General features: G+C 42.3%; 3 protein-coding genes, 1 long non-coding RNA gene and 1 pseudogene across 6 annotated transcripts; 1 reads left to right on the forward strand and 4 right to left on the reverse strand.

Moving 5' to 3' along the window:
- Positions 1–888: 888 nt before the first annotated feature.
- LOC105904026 (zinc finger protein ubi-d4-like) lies at positions 889–6,005 on the reverse strand. Of its 2 annotated transcripts, none has more exons than XM_031587447.2 (10): positions 5,304–6,005; positions 4,818–4,925; positions 3,889–4,094; positions 3,479–3,571; positions 3,138–3,222; positions 2,783–2,911; positions 2,348–2,479; positions 1,657–1,769; positions 1,336–1,417; positions 889–1,118 (listed from the first exon to the last, which is right to left on the reverse strand). In XM_031587447.2, the coding sequence occupies exons 1-10, from the start codon at positions 5,509–5,511 to the stop codon at positions 1,030–1,032; spliced, it is 1,245 nt and encodes a 414-aa protein (XP_031443307.1). In that variant the 5' UTR covers positions 5,512–6,005; the 3' UTR covers positions 889–1,029. The 2 variants fall into 2 exon arrangements, with proteins under 2 accessions (XP_031443307.1, XP_031443308.1); XM_031587448.2 differs by having other exon boundaries at positions 3,907–4,094; positions 5,304–6,004.
- A 186-nt stretch (positions 6,006–6,191) lies between these two features.
- On the reverse strand, positions 6,192–15,077 carry LOC116225250 (DNA polymerase alpha subunit B-like). Its single transcript, XM_031587464.2, has 18 exons — positions 14,612–15,077; positions 14,105–14,229; positions 13,767–13,855; positions 13,587–13,644; positions 13,394–13,500; positions 12,866–13,062; positions 12,430–12,518; positions 12,002–12,154; positions 9,455–9,517; positions 9,286–9,337; positions 8,719–8,843; positions 8,537–8,575; positions 8,339–8,412; positions 8,052–8,160; positions 7,723–7,829; positions 7,148–7,204; positions 6,844–6,970; positions 6,192–6,624 (listed from the first exon to the last, which is right to left on the reverse strand). The coding sequence occupies exons 1-18, from the start codon at positions 14,694–14,696 to the stop codon at positions 6,472–6,474; spliced, it is 1,809 nt and encodes a 602-aa protein (XP_031443324.1). The 5' UTR covers positions 14,697–15,077; the 3' UTR covers positions 6,192–6,471.
- A 140-nt stretch (positions 15,078–15,217) lies between these two features.
- On the reverse strand, positions 15,218–18,691 carry LOC105902828 (type 2 DNA topoisomerase 6 subunit B-like). The gene is made up of 8 exons (XM_031587465.2): positions 18,536–18,691; positions 18,102–18,270; positions 17,756–17,911; positions 17,393–17,514; positions 17,175–17,285; positions 16,480–16,578; positions 16,138–16,195; positions 15,218–15,971 (listed from the first exon to the last, which is right to left on the reverse strand). The coding sequence occupies exons 1-8, from the start codon at positions 18,689–18,691 to the stop codon at positions 15,622–15,624; spliced, it is 1,221 nt and encodes a 406-aa protein (XP_031443325.1). The 3' UTR covers positions 15,218–15,621.
- Positions 17,960–19,097, forward strand: LOC116225252. Of its 2 annotated transcripts, none has more exons than XR_004166002.2 (2): positions 17,960–18,237; positions 18,531–19,097. It is a non-coding gene; the product is annotated as an uncharacterized LOC116225252 (long non-coding RNA). The 2 variants fall into 2 exon arrangements; XR_004166003.2 differs by having other exon boundaries at positions 18,551–19,097.
- A 2,486-nt stretch (positions 19,098–21,583) lies between these two features.
- On the reverse strand, positions 21,584–23,540 carry LOC116225251 (annotated as a pseudogene).
- Positions 23,541–26,232: the final 2,692 nt, after the last annotated feature.

Consider the following 26,232-nt stretch of genomic DNA (forward strand, 5'->3'; position numbering starts at 1 on the left):
CTTGCTATATTTAGGCATAATCAGTTGGCTATCGACGTCATCTTTCATATACAAAATCACACTAAAAGACACCCGCCCTCCACAGACATGTGTAGTGAAGAGGGCCGTGCAAGTGTATCAAAACACAACTCGCATGCTATTGAGCTGGACCCCAAACCTAGAACTATCTTTTGTAGTTGTGAGTATTTTAAAAACTATGACTGTACATTCCCAACATAGTTAGGACATGGAGTGATTCATTCTTTTTGTGATCTTCAGGACCTTGGCACCAGAATACCCTGCAGGTGCAGGAAGTACTACTGTGATTATTAATAAAAAAAAAAGCATTTTACATCAAACAATTAACTTACCATTACAACAGATGTATATATCCGAGACACAGCACTACAGAGCACCACCACAAGCTATCCAAATCATTTTGGCCTTTACATTTTTCTTCCTTTTTTGTTGTTTTTAGCCTGCATAAGACACATAAATTTGGCAATACATAAAAACATCAACCGTCTCCAATTCAGGCAACCGCCTCAGGTGTAACATAGATGCTGAAGAAAAGAGGAAGGAAGGCAGTGAAAAAAGAAAAGAACAGCCAATCCCTGGTTAGTGTCTCAGCGATGACTGGCATGCAGGAAAATGGACCATCTATAGAGTGGAAAGTGAAGTCGCATGCTGGAATGGAGAGGACAGGCAAAGTAAGATGGTGTGGCAAGTCTCTGCAGACATGGCAAGAATCTGTCCTGTGCTGTGTGAGCTTGTGCACGTAGGTGAGTGTGTTTTTGTAAAAATGTGTGTGAATATATGTAAAAATGTGTGTCTTTGTGTGTGTGCGTCTGTCCATGTGTGTATGAGTATGCGTGTGTGTGTGTGTCTGTCCATGTGTGTATGAGTATGCGTGTGTGTGTGTGTGTGTGTGTCTGTCCATGTGTGTTTGAGTATGTGTGTGTGTCTGAGAGAGAAAGAAAGCAGAGAGTGGGTGTGCAGTAGAAGCAATGTGCTCTCTTGGTCTCTGCCGTGGGCGTGGGGATGAGAGGTTTAGTCGTCCATCTGAGCACTCTGAGGCTGCTGATAGATGGAGGCCTTGTCCTTGAGCAGGTCCAGACATAGGTGACAGCTCCAGCTTCCTGTAACACACACACACACACACACACACACACACACACACACACACACACACACACACACACACACACACAGACATTGCATCATTAACTCTTACAAGCCTGGGCTATTTTCCAGCTGATTACCAACCGCTCCTAAAGGTTGCAGTTTGTGCAATGAAAGTGCTAAGATGAAGTGGAGTTTCTAGGTAGCTGACGCAGGGCTGGAGTTTGGCCGTACCTTCAGGCGGGTCAGCCATGGGAGGGGAGAGGCAGTACATATGGTATCCTCTGTCACAGTCATCACAGAACAGGAGCTGGTCCTGAAATGACACGGAGGGAATCAGAAACAGAACGCAGGCCAGAAAGAGATATTCATGTGTTATGGTTTTCATTCTACTGGACTCCTAGTAAATGACTAACTTTTAACACATGCTTATATTTAAAGGGAGAGGTTTGGACCCGAACATTATGCCATCATAGGTGTCCTTATGCTATTCAACAAGTCAACGGTCGGACAGACTAAGCGTGTTGAAGTGGGGCTGTGTGAGTCATCACTCACGTCATTTTCAGATGTTCCGCAGACGTTACAGCACTTGCACTCGATGCACTGCCAGCGGTAGGTCTTCACCGCGGCCATCATCACCGGTGTGAACTGCAGGCAGGACGGGTGACCTGTGGGATCACACACACACACACACACACACAAGCATGAGTAGGTGTGACACCGACTTAAGGGGTCTACCAAAGGACGGGGACAAGGGGAATATGCCAGGCTAAGAGGTAGAGGTTTCTCCATCTGGCTTAGGGTTTCTGGCTACGTCCATGGCTGTGTTTTTCATTAGTGGAAAAAAGTAGAACGATGCTCAGTAAAAGAGAGATGAATGGGAATTGGGAATGACACCTTATGGCAGGATTCACGGCCTGACCTTGACATAGCCAGAGTCTCTGGGAACTGCACCAACAGAGGGGGGGATGTGTAGAGATTACTGATACAAAGTATAAGAGGCAGACAGAGAACTGGAGGAGGAGAGTCAGTGAAAAACAAGAGACTGACAGATGTATGGATGAAGAAAGAGTGTGTGAGAAAGGGAAATAAAGAGAACGAAGACAAAGACAATGAGACGGATTGAGAAGAAGAAAGAATGAGAGAAAGTCAGACAGAGGCAGAGAGAGAGAGAGAGAGAGAGAGAGAGAGAGAGAGAGAGAGGGAGGGAGAGAAAAAGTCAGACAGAGGCAGAGGTCAAACGTACCAGAGCGTCCACAGTCTGAACATGACACCAGTTCCTCAGACTGTCCAGTCTTCTGGTTCATGTTGGAATCCCCCAGGCAGAAATCACAGTAATCATTGGGCAGGGCCAATCCATTGGGTCCTTTCTTAGGGGCTACGGACAGAACATAGAATAGAGTTATTTTTCAGCAAAAGATAATTTTCTCTCTGAACACCTCCAGCAAAAACCCATCAACACAGGTGTCATTTTGCAAAACAAAGTGGCCAAATCAAGTTTGTGCAATATTAGTTAGCCTAATGGCAATCGAGGAAACTGGAAATTGATAAGATCATTAGAGTGGGCCATTCAAATATTATGGAGTGCATTACCAAAAGTGCCACAGGCTAGCATGTTACTGTATGTAGGATATATACTGTATATATATTTTGCGAAACCTATATCCCTGTAAACTCTTACTCTTGGTCTCGTGGCGTGGGACTGGGGTGTGTATCTCATCCTCCTTGTCCTCCCCCTCCTCGTCTGCCAGGTGAGAGTGGGTGTAGTGGTAGCTCAGGCCCGGCCGGTTCTTGTACCGCTTCCCACAGACTGGACAGGAAACGCAGCATTCAGTGAAAGATATACATAACGCTAGCATAGACACTACAGAAAAGCTAAAGAAAACCTTTTCACATATGAAGGGTAGCAAGCCGCTTTACTTCTGCAGTACAAAGCGCACAGCAGCTCAAAAAAGGTCAGGGGCTTGCACTCTAATGCATTCAACCGTTGACCGAGCCATGAGAAATGCGATGAAAGAGGACAGGGGAAAACTCACTGTCACAGGCGTACGGCTTGTCTCGATCCTCCATGGCGGCTGCCGACGCCTCCTGTTTCTTCTTTCCGTTTCCAACGCCACGGCCCTGAGTGACCAACGGAGAGAAGCCACGTCAAACATCAGCATGGCGCGTGTTCGCATTCTAAAACTATTGGACACGTCAAATCCTCAACTATCATTTATATTTCTGGTCTGATTGTTCTTAAAGAGTGTCACTCTTACTTTCATGAAGTATATTCACATGCATAAGCTAGTATAAGCTAGCATTTTGACAGCTCTCTCTCCATTATGGATGATATACAACAGTGGTTTTGGGAGATGCCCCCAGGTACTCCACCTACCTTGGACTTCCCTTTGCCCCTTCTCTTGGGAGTCTCATCCTCAAAGTCCTCATCATCCAGATCATCCAGGTAGTCATCAGGCTCCAGGATCCTCTGTGGAGAAAGAAGTGGAGATGGTTGAAGACCAGGTGAAGAAAACCTTCTCAATCAATCACAGAAGAAATCACAGGGAGGAAATCTGGGCAAACATCTGGCAGTTAAACAGCTCTTGGTAGGTAAACGAATATACTCAAGTCCACACAAATACACATTAAATGACACACACACACACACACACACACACACACAAACACACTCTCTCTCTCATATACATATACACACAATACACAAACAGACAGACATATACACTCACATTTTCATATATAGGTACACATAGATATATACATATACTTTACACTCTACAAACACACCTCTGTACAGCTCCGTACCTTCCGTATGCGTGTGGAGACGGTGTGGCTTGGCGTGGCTGTGATCTCGGCCGCGCTGGCTGTCTCCTCTGTATCCCGGAGCTCGGGGGTGCCCCTCTTGTCCAGGGGCTCCCCCTTCAGCAAGGCCTCCAGACTACTGCCGTCCAGAGGGGGCATCACGTCCTTCTTCAGGCCCAACTCCAGCTCAGCTGTCACGGAGCCAAACACAGACAAGGACGCTCAGGATTCACACAGTGTTCCTTTGGCTCAACTGGCCAAGATCATGGGCTCAATACCCAGGGAACACGCACACTGATGGAAATGTATATCTGTACTGTACTGTAGGTCGCCTTGGAGAAAAGTGTCTGCTTCATGAATGAATGTGATGCGATGTAAGAAATGGATGCTGAGTGTGCACAAGAGGCACACACAGAAGCCTTATCCAAATACTCACAAGTGCACTCTTGCACCTTAAAGTGCATTTCTAGATGCATGGCTCAGCAACATATAGGAGGTGAAAACTAACATGAATTCATATTTGGCTAATAGAAGCATCGACACACAAATTAATACTGCATTTTGGCATTTTAAGTCCTTGTGTAAAATCAATTGCGCGGTCACACAGTTCTTATGATGTTGACCACAGATTCTTAAGAACAAAGTCATATCTGCCTGAGGGTATCCAAAAGGCACAGAAATAATTGCCTCGCTACTTGAACATGAATCCCTGCACCCCTGAAGTGGATCTTTAAATGCATGCGTTTGTAGAGCTGTCGAGAGCAGCAGTGTAACCCAGTCCACCCTTCTACTACAGCACAGCAGTGTGCTCCTGAGGGGTTTCAAGGGGGAACAGTGGGAGGAGGTCATAAACGACTGCAGCTGCATTTGGAGAGGATGGAGAGCTTCATTAGAGACAGACAAGGCTGACCTACCTGCTTTCAGAGGCGGGAACGCCAGAGCAGGGTCCTCGGGAGGGTGGGCCCTTCTCTTTTTCCTCCAGCGGCGGGCAGGATATGTATACAGCTGTCCTGGGGCTGTGCCTGAAAAGAATTTAATAACCAAAATGTAAATGTGGCATTTTGAACGATACAAAAGATAAAAGCTAATTTAGTATTTTGAGATTGTATAGACACATTTACTGAGTAATGCGTGTATCTACAAGTTAATAACCTTAGATTGCTATTAACTATGCCCTCATTATGAGTAATACAAATATTATTTAACAATAATCAAAACCAAATCAATCACATTAGCCATGAACTGATTCAAATCACCAGACAGGCCTTTCAATCGTCTCATGTTATCATACAATTAACAGTATTTACACTCACCCCTATAGGCTGCGAGCTCTGCAATTCAAATCACATATACGTAACACACACACACACACACACAGGGAAAGAGAGAGAGATAGAAACCTGGACTCCTGTGTCTTTTTTCCATCCAGATGTAGCAGTTGCTCTGGGCCACCCCCGTCTGGGAGTCGAGGAAGGGCATTAGGATGCTCCTCTCCGCACAGAGGCGGGCATTATAGTTGTGGCACTGCTCCATGGCATCTTTGTAGTACTGTTCACCGAGCCTAAAGTCCACGACAAACAAATAAAGCGAACAGACACACAACTTCATAGATAAGGTAAGTCAACATTACCTATTGTGTTCCAACATCGCTGCAGACAACTAGCTACGTGTTACGCATGAACACCACAGGAGGCAAAAGAGTCCTTTAACAAAAAACATTAAGTCGCTAGCAAGCAAGAGGGCCATTCAATTTCAGACGACGACGGTAAACTGGTTTCCGTGATCTGGAGTCAACACGTGACGTAAAACATATAAGAAGCACTCTTTTTCTTCAACAATTTTAATAGTGTATTCGTGGTTTTCAAAGACAACAACAATGGACTCAGGCGCAGTTAGCAGCCTTGATAGCCACCTACTCATGGGGATTTCTTCGATATGCCGAATGTATTTACGGTATTTTACGACCACTACTAACTACATCAAACCTTTTCAATATAGTGTAAAGATTACATACAAACCGTAGAAGTATTAAATGTAAAAACTCACACTTTCACGACACTCTCAACTGCCGCAGCCATATTTGCTTGTCGAATGTTTGCAATGATTGATATGCGACTGCGCGCGCCTGAACAATTGCTTCCGGGTACATTTCAAAGTAAAAGCACTATCTTTGCGCTGTCAACGCGAACTCTTAATTTATAAAAATGCTAAAATATTTGTATTCTCTCCTACCAAAAAACGTATTATTATTATGTAGAAGTACAAACACAAAAACAAGGAAACCGTGCTGTATAAAATTATTTAATGATAAATCTTTAAATTCATCAAAAAAGACAAACTGGAAATCATGTAATAAAGATACAGAATTGATACCATAATTTACAGATGGGTAGAAGACAGAAAACTGGCGAGATGCTCTTAGGTTTTGCACAAATCACAAGCCCAACAAGAAATACACTATGAAAAAAGTTCCCCCCAGTATTTTCAAGTTTATAGATTAGAAAAAATACTTAGGTTACATTTCCAACAACATTACAAATGTACAGTCTTTATTGACACCTTTCAGTTTCATATTTTCACTACTTGTCCAGTTAAGCAGGGACTTCTTCTCTTCCCCTCTGCGTCTGGGCCTCTTCTCTGGACGACCAACCTGCCAAACGTGCCACCAACTTGTCCTTTAGTGAGACGCCCAGGATTGATGCACAAACAACCAATCACATCCTGCGAGAAAAAGATCAGAAAGATTACATCAGGTAGGATTCAACAGGCTTCCATTTAACCACAATCTTTCTTACTGAAAAATGAGTACTATCCAGCCGATAGGACACTAAAGGCTTTTATTGTGACAATTTTGACTTTGACTGTATGCACATGAACAGTATCTGTCCTGCTTTTTCCTGCGAATGTTAACTAGCCTACAGAACAGCATACAGGTTTTACCTTGATGAAGTAACGCAGCTCTGAGGGGACGACCAGGATGTCAGGGGTCACGGGCATGTGACCGTACAGCTGAAACTTCTCATAGTCCATGTTGATCTCCTCTGTGGGAGGGTAGAGGGGGTAGTAGCTGTGGAGGAAAGAGGAGAAGAGGAATTCAGGGAGCAAAGATGTGACAAGGGAGCGAGCAAAGGCACTACAAGTATCTGATTGATTTGTTTTAGTCATTGATCAGTCATTAGACCGGTATTATGGTGGTTAGTGTGTGCATACATTAATGTGTGCGGGTGTGTTTGTGGGGTCTCACCTCCTCTGGGTCAACATGTGTTTCATGATTCGGGAGAACCGGTCGGAGCCAGCAGCACTGAAACGACACCATGAACAAGTCAGAGCACAGAACACAATATTAATACTATTTTACTGATAAATCAATTATGTAGTGTTAAAACTCAACAGTTGAAGAGTATGTTATAAGACTTACACACCTATGTTATAGGAATTACATACTTATGTTATAGGAATTACATACTTATGCTATAGGCTATTCTTATGCTACTGCCTGGACCCTTATGAGATTGTGTAAATGGGTAAATGGGACAGAGCACTGCTTTGATGAAGTGAAATGGTTCTGGGTGTTTGTGTACAGTCACTGAAACTTAAAAGGTAGTGCAGGCCATGTTGGAGAGTAAGATAGACTTTGAAAGTATACAACTGAAAAAAAAAAATCCCAGCCCCTTCCTTCAAGCTTCCCTCCAAAGCGAAACAAACATGGGTGGGTCAGCATGTCTCCCACAAGCCACATGAAAGCTTTAGTTTATGTGCGGCAGACTTTGCTCCTTGCATGTCAATTCAATTAGGGCCCCTATGTGTTTTTGATGTTACCTGTTGATCTCCTCTGCTCCCATGTGAAACAGAATATCTGTAGAGGTCAGGCCAAAGGTCACGCCCTCAATGACCAGAGTGCAGGGGTCGGATACCAGGCTCACTCTCTGTTAGGGACAGGAAACAAGAAAACACATCGCAGGATGACCATCAATGTCTTTTTCATGAAGTACAGCTGTAAGTAAACATTCCATTCAAACAGTCTCTTAGCAACACTGCAATATTCTAATGGTGCAGAAATGAATCACTATATGTTCTTGTCTAGGAAACCCATTTTCAACGCAACAAAAAGTGCCTGTGGCCGTGTGTCTTAGGAGCGTGTAACTGACCTCTACGTCCTCCTTACTGAGGTCAGGCAGTGTGAAAGGGGGTTGTGGGTAAATACAATTATGGTGAACGTCTCGCTGTGATGGAACGAACACCAACTTGCATCCAATTCTTCATAGGATGGAATCAAAAAGAATTTGAAATAAATAATTTCAAAAGGAAAGTGAAGTTTCTGATACACAAGATTTCTATGTAAACAGACAGTCAAGCTTATCTTTAAAAACATAATGGTAAATATAATTAAATTAAATATATACATATTTAACAACATGAAGATGGAAGCACATACCCTCTTGTTCCTTCCACAAGACTGTTCACACATCTTGCAAATATACTCTCAAAGGTTTCAGTCACTTGACATTTCTGTTCAAAAGGAACAAAAACAATGAAATATATTCATGCAGAAAATAGACAGTCAAAGCAACAGAACACAAATAAAATAATAATAATAATAATAATAATAATAATAATAAAAAAAAAAACTTACCTCAATCTGTTCGTGTTTTGAATCAACAAAAGGACCCAACTGTGGCAAAGAAAATAATTTAGGAAAAATATGAATCCATTCATTCCCATTCATCAGGTAACCAAAGCAGCCCAAGCTTATGTGTCATGTGGTCAGTATGGGATAGGATCTTCACCACTGTGCTCTGGTGCTGTTGTTCTTACCAGGATGCAGACGTCAGGGCGGTCTCTGTTAATCACAGTCAGCAGGTCAATCAGAGGGTCATAAGCCAAGCTATCAGAAGGAGTGAAGGGGCCACAGGCAGTCAAGACCATTACCGGCTTAGACTCTACAAATGCAAAGAGAGAAAAAATATAAGGAAAGAGCATCGTCTGAAGGGATTTCTTACACTGAATTGATACATGAAGGTAGTTCTGGTGCGACAGTTACACATCTTGCTTCTTCACAAAGCACAAGAGATGATTAGGTCATAAGAATGCTATTCACTGTTACACAACCCTGAAATTAGACTGAAAATCTTAACAATCTGATCAACCAAAGTGATGGAAGACTAGAAGGATGTCTCCGTCTTATTTCATGAATAGCATCACCTTTATTGTGATACCATGAATACAACACTAGCCTCTCCCGCAATCTAAAACTTAGTTCTTAGGTAGATGGGTTCATTTTAGCTTTCAATCGTTTAGCAGGGTCGTCTAACAATGACGGTGCACAGGTCTCCTGAAAGTCATGTTTGGGTCATTTTAGTTCATTTGCGGATCATCTCTTACCCTCCTCAGATTCTTCTTTCACCTCAGGGGAATAGAAAGGCAGAGGAACACCCTACAGAGTAAACAAACAAACAAACAAAACAAACTGTTAACCAAACTGAAGAGATGTTTTTAGAATGCGTAAGCAGCATTATATATGGCGGGAGCTGTATCAAGGGAGAGGCTTTACCTCATACAACTTTGATGGCATAAACTTGAGGCCATCGGTGTTCATTCCCTCCATGATGACAACCTGGAAAGTAGAGAGGAGAAGATGGAGTAGTGAGTGGATGGAGTATTCTGTAATTATTTTGAGTATTGCATTGATGCCACCGCCATACAAAACTGTGTGTGTGTGCTTATGTGGGAGAGCAAGTGTGTGTGTGTGTGTGTGTGCTTATGTGAGAGTGTAAGTGTGTGTGTGTGTGTGTGCTTATGTGTGCTTATGTGTGAGAGCAAGTGTGTGTGTGTGTGTGTGTGTGTGAGAGCAAGTGTGTGTGTCTGTGTGTGCTTATGTGTGAGAGCAAGAGTGTGAGTTGTGGCTGCCCAGCTCTCAAAAGAACGCAACAAGGGAATTTCTCAAGCACGTTCTTTATTAAGGCTTCAAACTTAAAAACAAAGGTATTTAAACAAACAGAAAATGGGGTAAACCCTCCGGCTTGCACCCAGTGCAACCGGCACCTTCCCCTCTGTCTCTTTCTCGCTCGTCAGCCCTTCTTACTGACTGTTTTAAAGTCTATGTCTGACTAGTTGGCACTGATCAGCAACTAGTCAGACAATCTACACCTGTGTGTCCAATTAGGGAATGGCCCGACCTGCCTAGTCCCCAGAACACCTCCCCAGGGTCCTAAAGTCTGCCCTGTATAGTCCTAGTAAGGGAAATCAGCCATGTTTAAACTAAGTGGGAGCCCAAGAGCAGCTTGGGCTACCACAGTGTGTATGTGTGCCTACGTGTGAGAGCAAGTGTGTGTGTGTGTGTGCCTATGTGTGAGAGCAAGTGTGTGTGTGTGTGTGTGTGTGTGTGTGTGTGTGTGTGTGTGCTTATGTGTGAGAGCAAGTGTGTGTGTGTGCTTATGTGTGAGAGCAAGTGTGTGTGTGTGCTTATGTGTGAGAGCAAGTGTGTGTGCTTATGTGTGAGAGCAGGTGTGTGTGTGTGAGTGTGTGTGCTTATGTGTGAGAGAAAATGTGTGTGTGTGTGTGTGCTTATGTGTGAGAGCAAGTGTGTGTGCGCTTATGTGTGAGAGCAAGTGTGTGTGTGTGTGTGTGTGTGTGTGTGTGTGTGTGTGTGTGTGTGTGTGCTTATGTGTGAGAGAAAATGTGTGTGTGTGTGTGTGCTTATGTGTGAGAGCAAGTGTGTGTGTGTGTGTGTGTGTGTGTGTGTGTGTGTGTGTGTGTGTGTGTGTGTGCGCTTATGTGTGAGAGAAAATGTGTGTGTGGGTGCGCGCTTATGTGTGAGAGCAAGTGTGTGTGTGTGCTTATGTATGAGAGCAAGTGTGTGTGTGCTTATGTGTGAGAGCAAGTGTGTGTGTGTGTGTGTGTGTGTGTGCTTGTGTGTGTGCTTATGTGTGTGTGTGTGTGTGTGTGTGTGTGTGTTAATGTGTGTGTGTGCGTGTGCTTATGTGTGAGAGCAAGTGTGTGTACGCTTATGTGTGAGAGCAAGTGTGTGTGTGTGTGTGTGTGTGTGCTTATGTGTGAGAGAAAATGTGTGTGTGTGTGTGTGCTTATGTGTGAGAGCAAGTGTGTGTGTGTGTGTGTGTGTGTGGGTGTGTGTGCGCTTATGTGTGAGAGAAAATGTGTGTGTGTGTGCGCGCTTATGTGTGAGAGCAAGTGTGTGTGTGTGCTTATGTATGAGAGCAAGTGTGTGTGTGCTTATGTGTGAGAGCAAGTGTGTGTGTGTGTGTGTGTGTGTGTGTGTGTGTGTGTGCTTGTGTGTGTGCTTGTTAATGTGTGTGTGTGCGTGTGCTTATGTGTGAGAGCAAGTGTGTGTGTGTGTGTGTGCTTTGTTTGTGTGTGCTTGTGTGTGTGTGCTTATGTGTGAGAGAAAGTGAGTGTGTGTGTGTGTGTGCTTATGTGTGAGAGCAAGTGTGTGTGTGCTTGTGTGTGTGTGCTTATGTGTGTGTGCTTATGTGTGTGTTAATGTGTGTGTGCCTATGTGTCTGTGTGTTAATGTGTGTGTGTGTGCTTATGTGTGAGAGCAAGTGTGTGTGTGTGCTTGTGTGTGTGTGCTCATGTGTGAGAGCAAGTGAGTGTGTGTGTGTGCTTGTGTGTGTGTGTGTGCTCATGTGTGAGAGCAAGTGAGTGTGTGTGTGTGCTTGTGTGTGTGTGCTTATGTGTGAGAGCAAGTGTGTGTGTGTGTGTGTGTGCTTATGTGTTAGAGCGAGCAAGTGTGTGTGTGTGTGCGTGCTTATGTGTTAGAGCAAGTGTGTGTGTGTGCTTGTGTGTGTGCTTATGTGTGTGTGTGCTTATGTGTGTGTGTGTTAATGTGTGTGTGTGTTAATGTGTGTGTGTGCGTGTGCTTATGTGTGAGAGCAAGTGTGTGTGTGTGTGTGTGTGTGTGTGTGCTTTGTTTGTGTGTGCTTGTGTGTGTGTGCAAGTGAGTGTGTGTGTGTGTGCTTATGTGTGAGAGCAAGTGTGTGTGTGCTTGTGTGTGTGTGTGTGTGTGTGTGTGTGTGTGTGCGTGCTTATGTGTTAGAGCAAGTGTGTGTGTGTGCTTATGTGTGTGTGTGAGCTCATTCACCTGCCCGGGGAAGAGGGAGTACTCCCTGAGATCAGACAGGTCCAGCCGCACCTGCCTCCCACCATGCTCTTGCCCCGCCTCCAGGAGCACAGACTGGGCGTTCAGCTTCCCGTTGCTGTCGCAACACACCTGACCCAACACTGTCATCTTATCCTGGGGGCGCACACACACACGTACATTTTATGCACTAATATTACAGTTAGGCATCAACCATTTTTATTTTGAATGATGAATCATTCACATTCATTATTGTAGTGGGTGCAGAAATGTAGCAAAATTATTATGGAAAAAAATGGGTCAATAATCAGGTATCGGCAAGAGGGACAAGCTGCCAGAACACCAAACAACCCCACCATTTAGTAGAACAAATATAGAAAATGGACAGAGAACAGAGGGTGGGGATGTGCTGTGGTAAGGTTGAGGGTTACCTGTGCAGGCAAGGACACAGGGGAGATCTCCTCAATATTAAAGTGGAGCTTTAGTTCTTCACCCAAGCCTTCAATCTTCTCAGTCAGTACTGAATAAAAGAACATACATAACAGAAACATTATTATTCAGTAACATTTATCAAGAAGACTAGTGTGAAAATTCAAATATGGCTTCTGTGTTCTACTGGCCCTCATCACACTAAGGACAATCCACAAACAAATGGATGTATCAATCAAATGCCTCAGTTCAGGCAAACCTACCTATGTAGTACTCACATACCTGCCTGTGAGCAAAAATAATCTATCAACTGCTCTGAACTACTTCCAAGTGCCAAAAACTGACCTCCCAGAGCAAACCCTAAGTTATCAAACCGGCAGAATAGACGCACCGAAGTGTGTGTGTGTGTGTGTGTGTGTGTGGTCAGCAAGGACCCACCATCACGGATGTCCCTGAGCCGCTGGAACATGTACTTGTAGCTAGAGGTCAGCGCATCCTCTCCGCTCAGGAGCGGCATGACGCTCACCGACCTTTGACCCTTCTGGGCACTCCAGAGCTTGTCCTGTGCCTCCCCGAAAGTGGACACCACCTCCCCACGGGTGCTGCGCACACTGTACTTCTGTGAAGGGGTGGCACTTCACAGGCAGAGAAATAGACACAAGGAGAGGGGGTGGGGGGGGGGGGGGGGTGGGAGGGAGGGAGAGAGAGGGGGGAGGGAGGGAGAGACAAGGGAAGGTGAAAGAATAAATAGCAAATAATGAAATAACAATGGGTAGTCAGTTCTGTGTTTGTAGCTTTTGTCATGTTATTTGTATGAATTGTCAGTATGTGTGAGTGAATAGGATGGAAGGAATGACAGTGTGTTTCCATGGATATATAGCAGTGGAATTACAGAGTGCATATGTGTATATGTTTTGAGGGAGAGATAAAGGGTGCGTGAATATGTGTGCTTTTAAACTAAATTACCATGGGGAGAAACTGGCAGGTGAAAGTATGAGCCCAGGGCTGGTCATGCGAGCACATCTCTTGGACTGGGGGTGCTCTGGTGTAGTAAGAGCTCGCTTCTGGGAACCCTTAAAAGAAACACGTGTGAGTTTGAACTAACGTTGGTAAAAACTGTAACGGCCATTTACAAACACAGCTCCTTTACAGATGTTACCTTGGCCGGAGTGGAGTAGGAGTCTAGCAGATTTTCCTCCTCTTCCTCAGCTTTGATTCTGAAGGGTCTGAGTCAAGAATGACTAACACATCAGTTTATGAATACTGTATGGCCAGCTGTGAGGCATAAACACATATGTAAACACAATTGTGTTCTAGCAGCTCAAGTGAGTAAGGATACAGATCCTGAATAGAGTTGATGTCCCGGGTCCTGTTATAGGAGTCGTCTTTCTTAGCGGTCTGCTTGGATTTGTTCTTCTTATTCAAAACCTGCAGAGTGCACATGACATATCAATGTCGCAATCTCTTAAATATCTCATGAAGGTCCCCTCTCAAGGGCTTACTATGTATCAGTCATATCGAACACAGGCAGAGAAAGGTTACCGAAAAATCCCCAGATCATCCTCACTCTTCTATATGCTGCAAAGTGTCTACCAACAAGTCATGCCGAACCAAAACAATGAAAATATGCTAACGTAACGGCATCCTCAGAAACGACCATCATCATAATCTGCTCACCTCATGCTGAAACTGCTCCAGGTGGTCCAGACTCAGCTTCCGGCCTCCCTTGGTGGTGCTGAAGGCGACCCACTCCAATACTATCTCGTCCCCCTTCATCCTGTGGCACAGACACTGCTCCAGCACTAAGAAACGGACGTAAAGTGCGTAAGTGGAAATCATCGTATGGAAATGTTGTTCGAGTAAACATTTTGGTCTTACAACCTACAACTGTTCTTCCCTACACGCCTTCCAAATGTGTCGCTGTGGAACCTAACGTTATTTTTCTTTTAAAGCGACAGCGAATTAAGAGTTGTAAACGATATCCAAATAGATGATTACCATAAGCAATGAAAATGCAGTTACTTGTACTCGCCATGACATTCCTCACCAAATAAATACCATTAACATGTTTGGTTAAATGTACCAACTAAACTGAACTAACCCAACCGAACAAACTGATGTTAGGATACATAAATTGGCTAGCTGGTGAGCTAGCAAGCAGGGAATAACATTAGTGACACTTACTTTTGTCTAGGACCAATTCATCTTCATAGCCTATATCGAACAACTCCAACTCCTCTTTAATCTGATCTGTGTTTGGCATCGCCATCGTATTTGTATAAACTCTAAATTACAGGATCAACCGACAAATATTCATACAAATGCAATGATACGTGTTACAGTATCTTGGTAGTGAAGGTAAGTTAACTAAGCTAGCGTTAGCTAATAACAGGTTGTCTAAGCATCCAACAAAAATTCTGCTTGACGGATAGCTACACTTTTATTGCGATCGTGCTAAAACAGACATCAGCCCAAGAGCCTAAATGTAGTTAGACCTGCTATTTCGCTATTCGCCTGGAAATAACAAAGGCTGGGGGCTCATTGACACTTGCAGTCAATTCAGATTGCCGCGAAAATCGCTTCTCTTCTTCTTTGGTGGAAACGGAAAATACGTCACACACGCAAACCGCGCGTACTCCTCACATGTCAAACACTGATTGCGTTCTTTATCAAAAAATAATTTGTTCCAACTTTAATTTATCGTTGTAAGTGAGCACGTATACTTTACGTAAAACGAACTTTCAAAATGTTTTTTTTTTTTTTTTTTTAACTTTCAATTAAAAAGCCATCTAGGACACCAGTTTGTTTATTATCACTTCAGTTGTGATCAAGCACGACTGTGACAAATCAAATCAATGTGTAGGCTACAATATTTAAAAGTTGATTTTACCCCTGCATGAAGCACACGCCATCAATTATAATTTAAGTAACATTTACAAGCGTAAGATTGTGGTACCATATATGCATACAAAAATGTATCAATTTAAAAAAAAGGCTACACAATATTTTAGTTTTAAACAATTTGATTGTAATGTGTTGTAACAGTAATATCAGTCCTGTTGGCTTCAGTCCCATTCAGAAAAATCTTGAATTGCTTGAAGCCACTGTGTGTCTTCCTAAGGAAAGGGCAAAAGCAAATGCCATTAATAAGACTCAGCCACGTTATAAATGTTATAAACACACTTATCAACAAGTTAATCATAACCACAGAGGTGCTGTGCACTCTTTGCAAATGATTTGGGTAAAAAATGACAAAAAGGTTTGAGATAACTCGCATACAACAGCACATAAATTGAGGTCCTTGCCTGTTGGGTTTGGTTAGAGATGCTTGTGGTGAGTGTTACCGATGGCGTGTTCCTTACACACAGCTGGCTCTGGGAAACGGGTGAGGAGGAAAGCAGGTTTTCTTGTAGCTGGGTCACCTCTGTGGGTCTCTGCTTGTAGAAAGGTGATTCATCAGCAGAGGGCGCTGTCCCCTGTCTCTTAGCGGTGCAGGACACAAGTTCAGCGTGATAGTCAGTCTCCCCCACCTCCTGCACACAGGCTGTAGGACAGGGTAGGTAAAGTGAATCTAAGGGTTTGACCTGCTCTGTCTAAATATATTTACATTAGTCTAACTCTAATATATCAAAATATATCTATACATTTAGACTGAACACACATACAATAGATGGTTGTTTAGCATGAAAGTAAAAAAAAATCCCTCATACTTTCCTCCTGCTCCTCTGGTCTCTGGACTGCAGAGCCATGCCCACCTCCAATCTCAGGCTAAAAAGAGAAGGCAAAAAGTTAACATTCTCCGTGACCATTATTGCATCACTCTGCTCAATATAGATACGTATCAGTGGTGTACAATGCCAGTGCTTCGGATGTATGAGACCTGAGAAAGATTGAGTAATATTTACAGCAGAGAGGTGAGATAACATTGTTTAAGGAAATGGCGATTGCTGAAAATAGGTGATTTGATAGCTGGTCAAAGGTGAGGCTTGTTAAGAGTTTACAGGAATGCTGATGACCCACGGTGATGAAACAGGCCAAATTAAGAAGATTACCTTCTTAGGGCCGCACCTGTGAAGTGGAAGAACCCGACTTCCTGTGATGTTGTGAAGCGATCGCTCAAGAGACGTGGACAGCTGATGAGTGTCCTGTACCTGAAACAGGATAAGATACAAGCCCATCATCAGCACTGACAACCCCAAACAGTGTATAAGAGAAATAGATTTTTAAATATATAGCAAGGGCGGGAACAAAAAAAGACACACAGACTGCATGTGCTTGTACAAAAACAGACAAGCAAACAACAACTGCTACCAGAAAACATCTATGATTGTGTACTGAAATTCCATATGAACAAAACTCAGCAGTTAATACTGCGAACATATTCTACAGGACCTCAAAGCACTGACAGTGCTCACATGTTTAAAGGGGTTAAAGCTGAGGACTGATGAGACACTACTGGTTCTATTGGGAGCTCTTTTCCTTCCTTTAAAAGCCTATACATTTCTGCCCATGTCTTGACCCAGCAGGTTATTTGTGTGGCTAAATGCATGAATCACAACAGTTGGTTAAAATGGTTCTATCGTTGCCTAGTAACATGTATTTCACTATTTACTGAAAGCGTAGTCATGCTGACCTGTTTGAGGTAGAGACTTCAGCTTTTTAATCAAGGTACACAACTACCTCTATAAAGGACTTATAAAGCAAACATGTGATATCTCGCTTTAGGATTTGTTGAAGTAGTCCTTACCTTCATATTGTCCAAGCAAGCAGTCCGGAATTCAACACTGCTACTACTGTTAACCACACTGGTAAGGGAGCTGAGTATCACAGACAGTGCTGACTGCATCTTTCCCTGATTCTAGTGTATAATGTAAAAAATATATATTTTGGGTTTTTTAACTGGTAGAGAACTCAGCCATAGTGAGACAAAGTAGTGAAAGCTATGTTTAAATTCATCATACTTACCAAGCATTTCTTCTGATAAGATTTGAGTGTCTTTTCAAGTAGAGATTGCAGTGATGATGTCACTCTTTCACTGTTGTGCCAGAGGACCTGGTCTAAGTGTTTCTCGAACATCTCTTCGTTGGCTGCCATGAAGAAAAAACTAAATAAACTTTAAACACCTTACATGTGCTTCATGCAATTACTTTACATTACATACATGTGTACATACATTATGTATGTGATTAAACCGATGAAAGAAATACTGTACACAGTAGAAACATATGTTGTTAGTTTTCCACATACACAAAATATACATGGGGGCAAGTGTGAATACCAGTGCTGGATAATGACTCGACGGTGCATGCTGTTATTTGGGTAATTTACCTATGATGTCAGAGAGTTGTGAGTGGAAGGGGTCAGAGTGATGAAGAAAGAGGAAGAGAGTGAGAGTCTGCATCACAGTGTGGTTCCATTTGGACTCTGTTTCCTGGTTCCTCTCTTTGTCCTCTACATGGAACACCATGTCACAACACAGGACGCCTGTGGCAGGGTATAAATACAGACCTTTCTCAAGGCCATTTCAACACCTCTCATCACAACAAATGTACAGTGGAATCACATTCTTCAGACAGAATCCTGATCTGGAGATGAAAGTATTCACCTGAAACTATTTTTACCTTAAATTGCAAAAGAAGGTAAAGCTTTTAAATCTGACTTGTTAAACCTGAACCTTTTGATTCCGGTGCTTCACCCGCTACCAGCAGCTTATCAGCGCAGGTCACCATGGTGAGCCCCATCTCTCCCCAAACCAGAGAGCCTGCCAGGGCTTTCAGGAAGCTCAAGGGAGCGGCCATGTTGGCTTCCAGGTAAGGCATACCGCAGGGGCTGTAAACCAACACGTGAGGTGGGTGGGTTGAGGAATCATAAAAGAGTTAGTGCACATGGTAGAATATGTGAGAGAATATAAATGGTAAACTTGTCTTATTGTGTATGTGTATGTAACAATGTGTATGTTTTTTCATACTTTCTAAGTCATATTTCTCTTGCCAGATACGTTTTAAATAACATCATCAAATGTATATTGAATGGCAGTTAAAGTGCTAGTTTTAGACAAACAACCTTTAAACATTAGCTATCCTTTACTTTAATTGTCATAAAGGATATCTGAATGGTTGACAGGCGAACGGGCCAGTTTGGGTACGGATCCATGCAGGGGGCCAGCGCTGCCATGGTGACGATGCTGGCCTCCCCACAGAGTCCCGTCTCCACCAGCTGAGGAGGGAGCAGCAACGGGACCTCCGCCCCCACTACTGCATGCATCTGACCACAGGGAGCTAGACCACCCACTGAGAAAGGACAACTTAAGAGGGAGCAAGAGAAAGAGAGGAGAGGAATACACAGAATCAGACAATAATAAAGAAAGTGAGATAGAGATGAGATACACACAGAGAGATAGATAGATAATAGATGGAGCGAGAGAGATGATATTACAAGGACATTTATGCTTCGGGAACATGTTTGTAAAGGTGAGGTAAGTTCACGCCCACCTACAGTTGATAACAGGTGCTGTCCATGATAATGCTTCGATTGTTTAGCAACAGCTTGCTGTTCACATCATCACTGTTCACATCAACAGACAGGAAAATACACTGAACAAATACAAATACAGTACAGGTGTTGAACTGTTCATTTGCAAATGTCACTCATTAAAAAAAAATCAAAAATCTAAATCCTCAATACCCAAACATGTGCTGGTGAGTCTTCCCATTGTCCTTGAATTGACAAAAGATTTTCAACTGTTTGGAAAAGACAGATTATGGAGAAGTCAAATAGAGAAGCCTTTTCACTTTTCAGACAATAATTTACTATGAGAGCTGAATATCACTTCTGACAGCAACCATGTCCACTGGCCTTAATACCTGAGCATGAACCAGGCTGATCCTGTGAAGAAATGCTTCAGTAGAGAACATCTCCTGCTGCCAACACTGATTAGCCTTGCTCACCTAAAGAAAGACTGCAGTTATTTCACTTGCAGGTGTCCAAGCATTGTTGTGTTTGTAAGCATAGGCGAGGCAGTGCAATTATTTATAGTCTATTGTTTCATTGTCAACTCAATTTCTGTTTGGGCTGACATAGTGTAACAGGTTTCACCTTACATATAGTTGTAATACCTGAAAGGCCAGAAGGAAATTAAGTGGCCCAGCTGATTCAGTAAACATCGTCAACTCCTCAGTGTCTGGAGATGTGCAGATTGAGGCAGACACAGGGAGGCTTGCAGTCACCTCTAAAAGTCAGATTTGTGAAGTGGACATACATCACCCTTACAAATCACAAACCATGTGTATCTTTGTAGTATCATAAAATTGTGAGAAAGTATAGAACCCACCATGTAAGACACTTTCGATGGATGTTTGAGGGCACCACGGTCCAGCGGCAGCAACTACATAAAAGTAAAATGTGTGAACCACAAACAACAAACAGTAGAAGTAATTTACAGCAACACACTAAAACAAGCCATACTCGTGCATGTGAGCTTTTCTGATGGATGTGACTCAGTACACAGCAACACCAGTAGTCCTCCATCCTTGCGATTAGCGGATGGTCTCCTCTGTTTACCATCGCCATGAACCAGTGTCATCAAAAGCCTAACCACCTGTGGTACACCAGGATTTATTATTGCAGATGGTAACATTTTTGTATTTTCTGCAGACTTTGAAAAACGACAGCTGGATTAAACGAAAAGATTGAATAAATGTCTCCATGGACCTAGCTATGTACTAATTCGCATTAGCTATAGCCCAAACAGCTACTGTACAATAAGTTAGCCTACTCGCTAACATGGCTAGCGGCTGAATCTCATTAATTCATATGCACACGAACACTTGTGACACTGTATTTAAATCCACTCACCAGTACCTTGGCAACTATTCAATTACAATAAAGTGGTTACCTCGTAAATTTCTTTAATCATTTTCATGGACTGTCTCACCAACACATATTCTGAGAAATTATTAGATCACGTGATACCGAATGGCGGTTTCTGAGGCCCACCCGGCCTCAGTGCATCCACCATTCTAGAAATGTAACAAACCACTGTAACACTTTTATTACAATACTTTGTTGCCTTTATTGTATGAAACAAACACGTCGTCTAAACTTACACCACATCCACGATATCATGTAAAAAGCTACTTCATTTCAATCACTACAGTCATTTTAATCACTACAGAAATGAATCAGAAGCGTCGTGATCTTATTCATACATAGGATACCCAGCTCTGATTAGCCGGGCTCACATTATGGAGATCATCCAAGGTGACTGCATGTATCTGCAAAAAGTATAAACACTGAGATAAGCACACACGTTTCTTCATACTGTATTCGTCTTACATAAAATCTCAATGGATCACATAGGCGTAAGCGATACATGTAAGAACAACGTAATAGACTATATGCATTCACACCTTTTCATTACATGGGTCGGGGTAATTGCAGAGTTTGTCTGGGAAGGCGGCACGAATCAGCTCTTTTAACTCGGCTGGATATATGTACGTTGGCCTGCAGTTTTCATCGGTGCAGCCAACTCTGTAGAGAAACTGCGCAAAATGACCACAACATGTCACTTAATTGTAAAGCATATCTCCTTGCAACATTCGACATTCTTATTATAATGATTAAGCCTAACCAGCTGTCGCTGTATGAGCCTGTATGCGGATCTACGCCTGGCGCGGTCGGTCTTCAGTCTCCCAGCAGCTTTCAGCAGTGGTGCTAGCCACAGGGGCATGCTACAAGCACAATTACAATGGGTCTGAGCCACATCAAACGGATATGCAATAACATTTAATGTAATATGCTGCCCACAATTAGGCGAAAAAAAATCGTTTACTTGATGGTTAAGGCAGCTCCTTGATGTAGGACTATGTAATGGACAGAATAACCTACATGATCCTTGTAACACCTGCATTTACTCACCTGAAATTAAGTAACATTCAAAGTTAAGGTGCATTACCTAGAAGCGCGGCAGAGATCTATGTACATGTCCATACTTCTGCTTCAACAAGGTGTTACAGATTTGGCGCTAATTTCGGGTTATAAATGTATAGGGTAATGGCGCCCCTTCTTGCAAGGGTCGTCACAGAGTCGGTTCACAACAGTATGTATAAACAAATAGTGCAATAATTGAGTTTCCATTGCAAATAGGTACCAGAAACATTTCACCACAATGAAGCTTTATTGCAGACATATATGAGCTGTAACTGTGAGAGCCAGTTTATGCTAAGATGCAGGGACACAGAGGCACATTTTTTATATTATATCCTGAAGTGGGAACCGAAATTCCAGCTTATTTATTTTCCTTCCTTTTCAGACCATTCCTTGTACCCTCCAGTGTAGTTACGGGCCCTGTAATTGAAAAAAAAAGAAAAACATACATATTACAAAATCATATTTTGCTGTAGAGAAAATAATAAGACCGAGCAATTTCTTGAAAGGGAAATCACTTCCAATGTTAACACATTTGCCTATATTCATTATTTATTTTTAAATGACCTTCATTAATTTGAGTCATAAACTTTATTCAAAATTGCTTAGGGAAAGGAAGGAGCTTTATGTACAACAAAGTCAATGTATTGAATTTCATTCCTGAGTCCATGTGTATGTATCTTTTATGTGTATGTATCCCGTCAGTATTAATTAATTATTTGTAATTCATTAGTTTTACCTTTGGATAACTACGCAGTAATAAACAACACCACACTTTCATTATTTGCCTATTCTGATTATATATCATTCGAGGGTCTTTATTTGAAGAACTGTGGAGTACTAAAAGTGATCTGGAATTTCTTGCCTTAAGCCTTTTTCAAATAAAACCATTTATGTGAGCTGCACTAACTCATTCCATCAAGCACTTCCATGGCTGAGTGAATGTGAGTCTGCTTTCAAAATAGTAATATTTTAATTAATCTTAGCGGGACAACGACATCTCGTTTGCCTGAGGCTTCACTTTGCTAAAATGATCTGGTCTAAGAAAGTCACACTGGACTGCTGGAAATGAATTAGGTTCATACTTTTGGAAGCCAAGGCCTCTGGCCTTCTCTGTTGCTACTGCTCCACGTCGGCCCAACTGACAGTGGAAGACAAGGTCCGGAGAGTCAAGAAGGGGTTTAGGAACGCCAAACTTCTCCTGGAATGCTGAGGCGTCCAGAGACATGCTGCTCTCTACCTGGTCCACTGCGAATGAGGGAGCAATAGGGAAGAGAATACAAACCCTATTAAGGACACATTTCAGGATTGAAAAACAGCACTGTTCAATTAGAATGTTTTTTCGCCACAAAAATATGTGTATTTCACTTTATCTACAGAAGAGGGAGCTGTTGAAATCAAAGATAATGATACATTCCAAATGCATCACCAGCTAACAACTTGTGAAGCTTTCTATTTACAACCTTCTTTTTATATAACACGCCTAAAATAGGCTACTTAGTCGCACATCTGAACTTTTGTGTAAGTGAAACTTTGTTTATATAGTTAGAAACTAGCGGGGAGTGTCATCTGAAATGGTTTTACATGGTATATGGATGGATCCTTGTATGTGTCCACGGTCAACCTCCTCTTTGGAACGAACGTCAACCAGGAGGAGTCCTTCGGCCTTAATCTATCAGGGCTTTCAGCTCACCGTAAGAGATATCTGGAAAAAAGAAAAAAGCTCAAATATATAGAAAACCATGACAGATGACATAACAGCCATAGAATTAAAGCCACATTATGCGAATTACCCCGATACTTCCATTACCTATAGGTTGTCTTTTTTATGAGACATCGGCAACATAATTCGTGACAAGCAAATCATTATAATTCATGTTCATATCAGAAATCGTTATTCAAAGTAATACAAGGGGAAAACAGATTTGCTATGCTATCGCTACCCTAGTTAAACCATGTCACAGCTCAGTTCTCTAGAGAGCAACTTGCACCATAGTAACCTTATCAACAACAATAAACTTATTTGACATAATATATATATAACAGCTTATGTATAACATTTGCATGGAGTAATTCAGCTCTGAAATAACTTGAAGTCTTACCTGCAGCTGCCATAGTGATTCCAGACAGATAATTTTCAGTCTGTTGCCGCTGCGAAGTCCTCTCAGCGAAACCTCAGCTTACAAAAAAACTGTACTTCCTCGTTCAGTCAAATATTGTACCCTTACCATTGGTCGGTTACAGTACTACGTCACTATATAGCAACCAATAGACAGTCATGTTCGCACATTTCCTGTTACTGTTGTTTTCGTCTCCATCTTTATTTCACACACGTGGGAATGGTCTGAGCTCACAGAGAAAAAATTTAGACGTGCTCAGCTAAGACATTTTTTAGCGCATTACTTTGATAAGACGAGAGGGCTGGAACAATGCCAGCTTTTGCAATGTGTGTAAGCGACCAGGTACCGAAATATCGTGGCCCAACATGTCTCATCAGATAGTGGAGTTAATGTTATCCTGTGACTACCGACTCTATGACTGCATTTAGCTAGTGATCCCGAAGTTCACAAGTGTAACATGTGCTTGTGTTTGTAGAGAGTGAATGAGAAATGTGGGCAACACCAGGGTCAGACGTTCGATTCTCAGGGATCATAATTAACTAACCAAACAAACGTTTCCTGTGCTGTAGATCGCTTTCAAGAAAAGTGACAGCTAAATTAATACATTTGTATCAGCTCCTAAAGTAGATGGCACATAAGGTCAAGAGAATTGATCATATAAGAGACCTATCACATGTTTGTATCCTCATGATTATGTAGACATTTCTGACGTTATATTTTCTATTCTTGACTTTGCAGTTGTTCCATGAATTGCTTTAAGACGCACAAAGGTGAGTACACATGGGTTTTGTGCTTGGGCCAGGGATCTGCACTAGATGTCATCAGCAGGCGAAGAGGCTGCTGTGTGTGTTCATACACAACACACTCATGGACTTGTCATTTCGCTTTTTTTACGCAGAATAGCTGTGGAGGCGCCGAGGGGGCCTGGAACTCAAGGGCCCCCATCATCTGGTTCAGAATCAGTCAGATACTGCTGGTAAGCTATTGAAGACCTTTACTTCATGAATATAATATTTAATTACATTTTCAACCCACATTCTGTTACATCTGGAAGCTTTCCATTTCATTTTAGCTAGAAGAGCCGGGACACCGAACGATCCTTCTGGATGGGAGATACAAGAGCGATATGGGTTCCTGTAGACATACTTAATGAAACTTTGTAATGGAAATATTAACATATTTTTCCCAACATAGTTTAGTGGCCAATTGAGTGTGTGTTAACTGCTTTGAATGAGAGCCCACTACTGTGAGCCCACTACTGTGATATATATATATATATATAAAGGGTAAGGGTGAGGTACTTAGCAGAAGCTTTTATCCAAAGCGACTTACAGACAACCTGCAGCGTTTGGGAAAATATATTGCTTTCACTATGGCTCTGAATGCATTAACTGTATGTCTTTTTAAAATCACAGTAGGGAAGAGGGCTTGAAATTCTTTCCCTGGGTGGTTTGCACTCGTGCTGCTATACTGCAGTTCACAGCCTCACGTGATCAGTCAACTACATTTTATTTATTGTTTCTAGTCAATATCCTAATTACACAGCTGAAATGTCTCAGGAAATGGAGGGTGGTAACTCCCAGCAAAATGAATCTCCATGATGGTCAGTAGCGGCGAAGAAACGCTGCTTCAAGTTCCATGACATCAGTTGATAGACAGATAGTCCGTTAACAAAAGTTGTTTCATCTTGTGAGGGAAGCAAGCTGTTACCTTTTTAATGAAATATTAATGATTATCCATGTAATACAAGTGAAAAGTGACAAAGGTCTTAATTAATTAATCTTAATTAATGAAAAATAACATTAACCATTTGTTTTTTGAATTATCTGTGAGCACCCGAAGGTCATAGGTCTTTTAGCATTAGCATGGTGTTTGCTAATCTGATGTGACTTCTGAGTAGGACTGTGGCGTCTGAAGTTAATTGTGAATATTTCACAAGCTCAGGCTTGGGTATTTCTGCTTGATGACAAGCTCAGATGAACTTACAATTGTGACAGATGAATATTAAATACCTGGCCCACAGTGTCATATCCCTAGTGCTTATCCTGCCATGCAAGTGTCTTACATCATTGTGTGTTTAGCTCAGATGATGTAGAAGAATGAGTCTTGTTTCTCTTTGGGACAGGTGAGTCAGAAGACCTTAAAGACTTGCTACGGAACCCTCACCTCAGACAAGTCTTGGCCGCCGTGGATACAGCAGGGAACAAGATGGACATTATGAAGACGGCTATGCAGGAGCCATTGTTTATGGAGTTTGCAGACCAGTGCTTGAAAATCGTAGAACCCACTGACTCAGAGGATGTCTGATCGAACAAAACTAAACATTGATCCTCTCAAGGATTTTCTTGAGAGAACTTTTTTACAAGAACTAAATGGCAACCATGCCAAATACACCAATTGGCCCTGTAGGTTGACCTGACAGAATTTACTTTTCAATATGACTGTGACAGTGTTGTGAACTTGTTTTAAAAATAGAATGAGGAAGTTGGATAGCTTTCAAGTATGTCAGTTATTCTGTGGAGCTCTGGAATGACAAGGACTACTGGATATGAAAGCATAAACTGGTCTTTCCAGTAGCAATGATGGCAAGAATTGTTCATGAGCTAGGCCCACAGTCAGGTAAAGTATCTAAATATAATGGACACAAACAATAGTATATTAGTGAGTATATCAGTGTAATAACAATTCATACATCTGTGCTTTTGGACACAGCTGGTTGTGTCAGGTGTTTGGCTGTTTTCTGGTTTTGTGTGCTTCCTC

The sequence above is a fragment of the Clupea harengus genome, chromosome 20 (assembly GCF_900700415.2).
Source record: "Clupea harengus chromosome 20, Ch_v2.0.2, whole genome shotgun sequence".
Lineage (NCBI taxonomy): Eukaryota > Metazoa > Chordata > Actinopteri > Clupeiformes > Clupeidae > Clupea > Clupea harengus.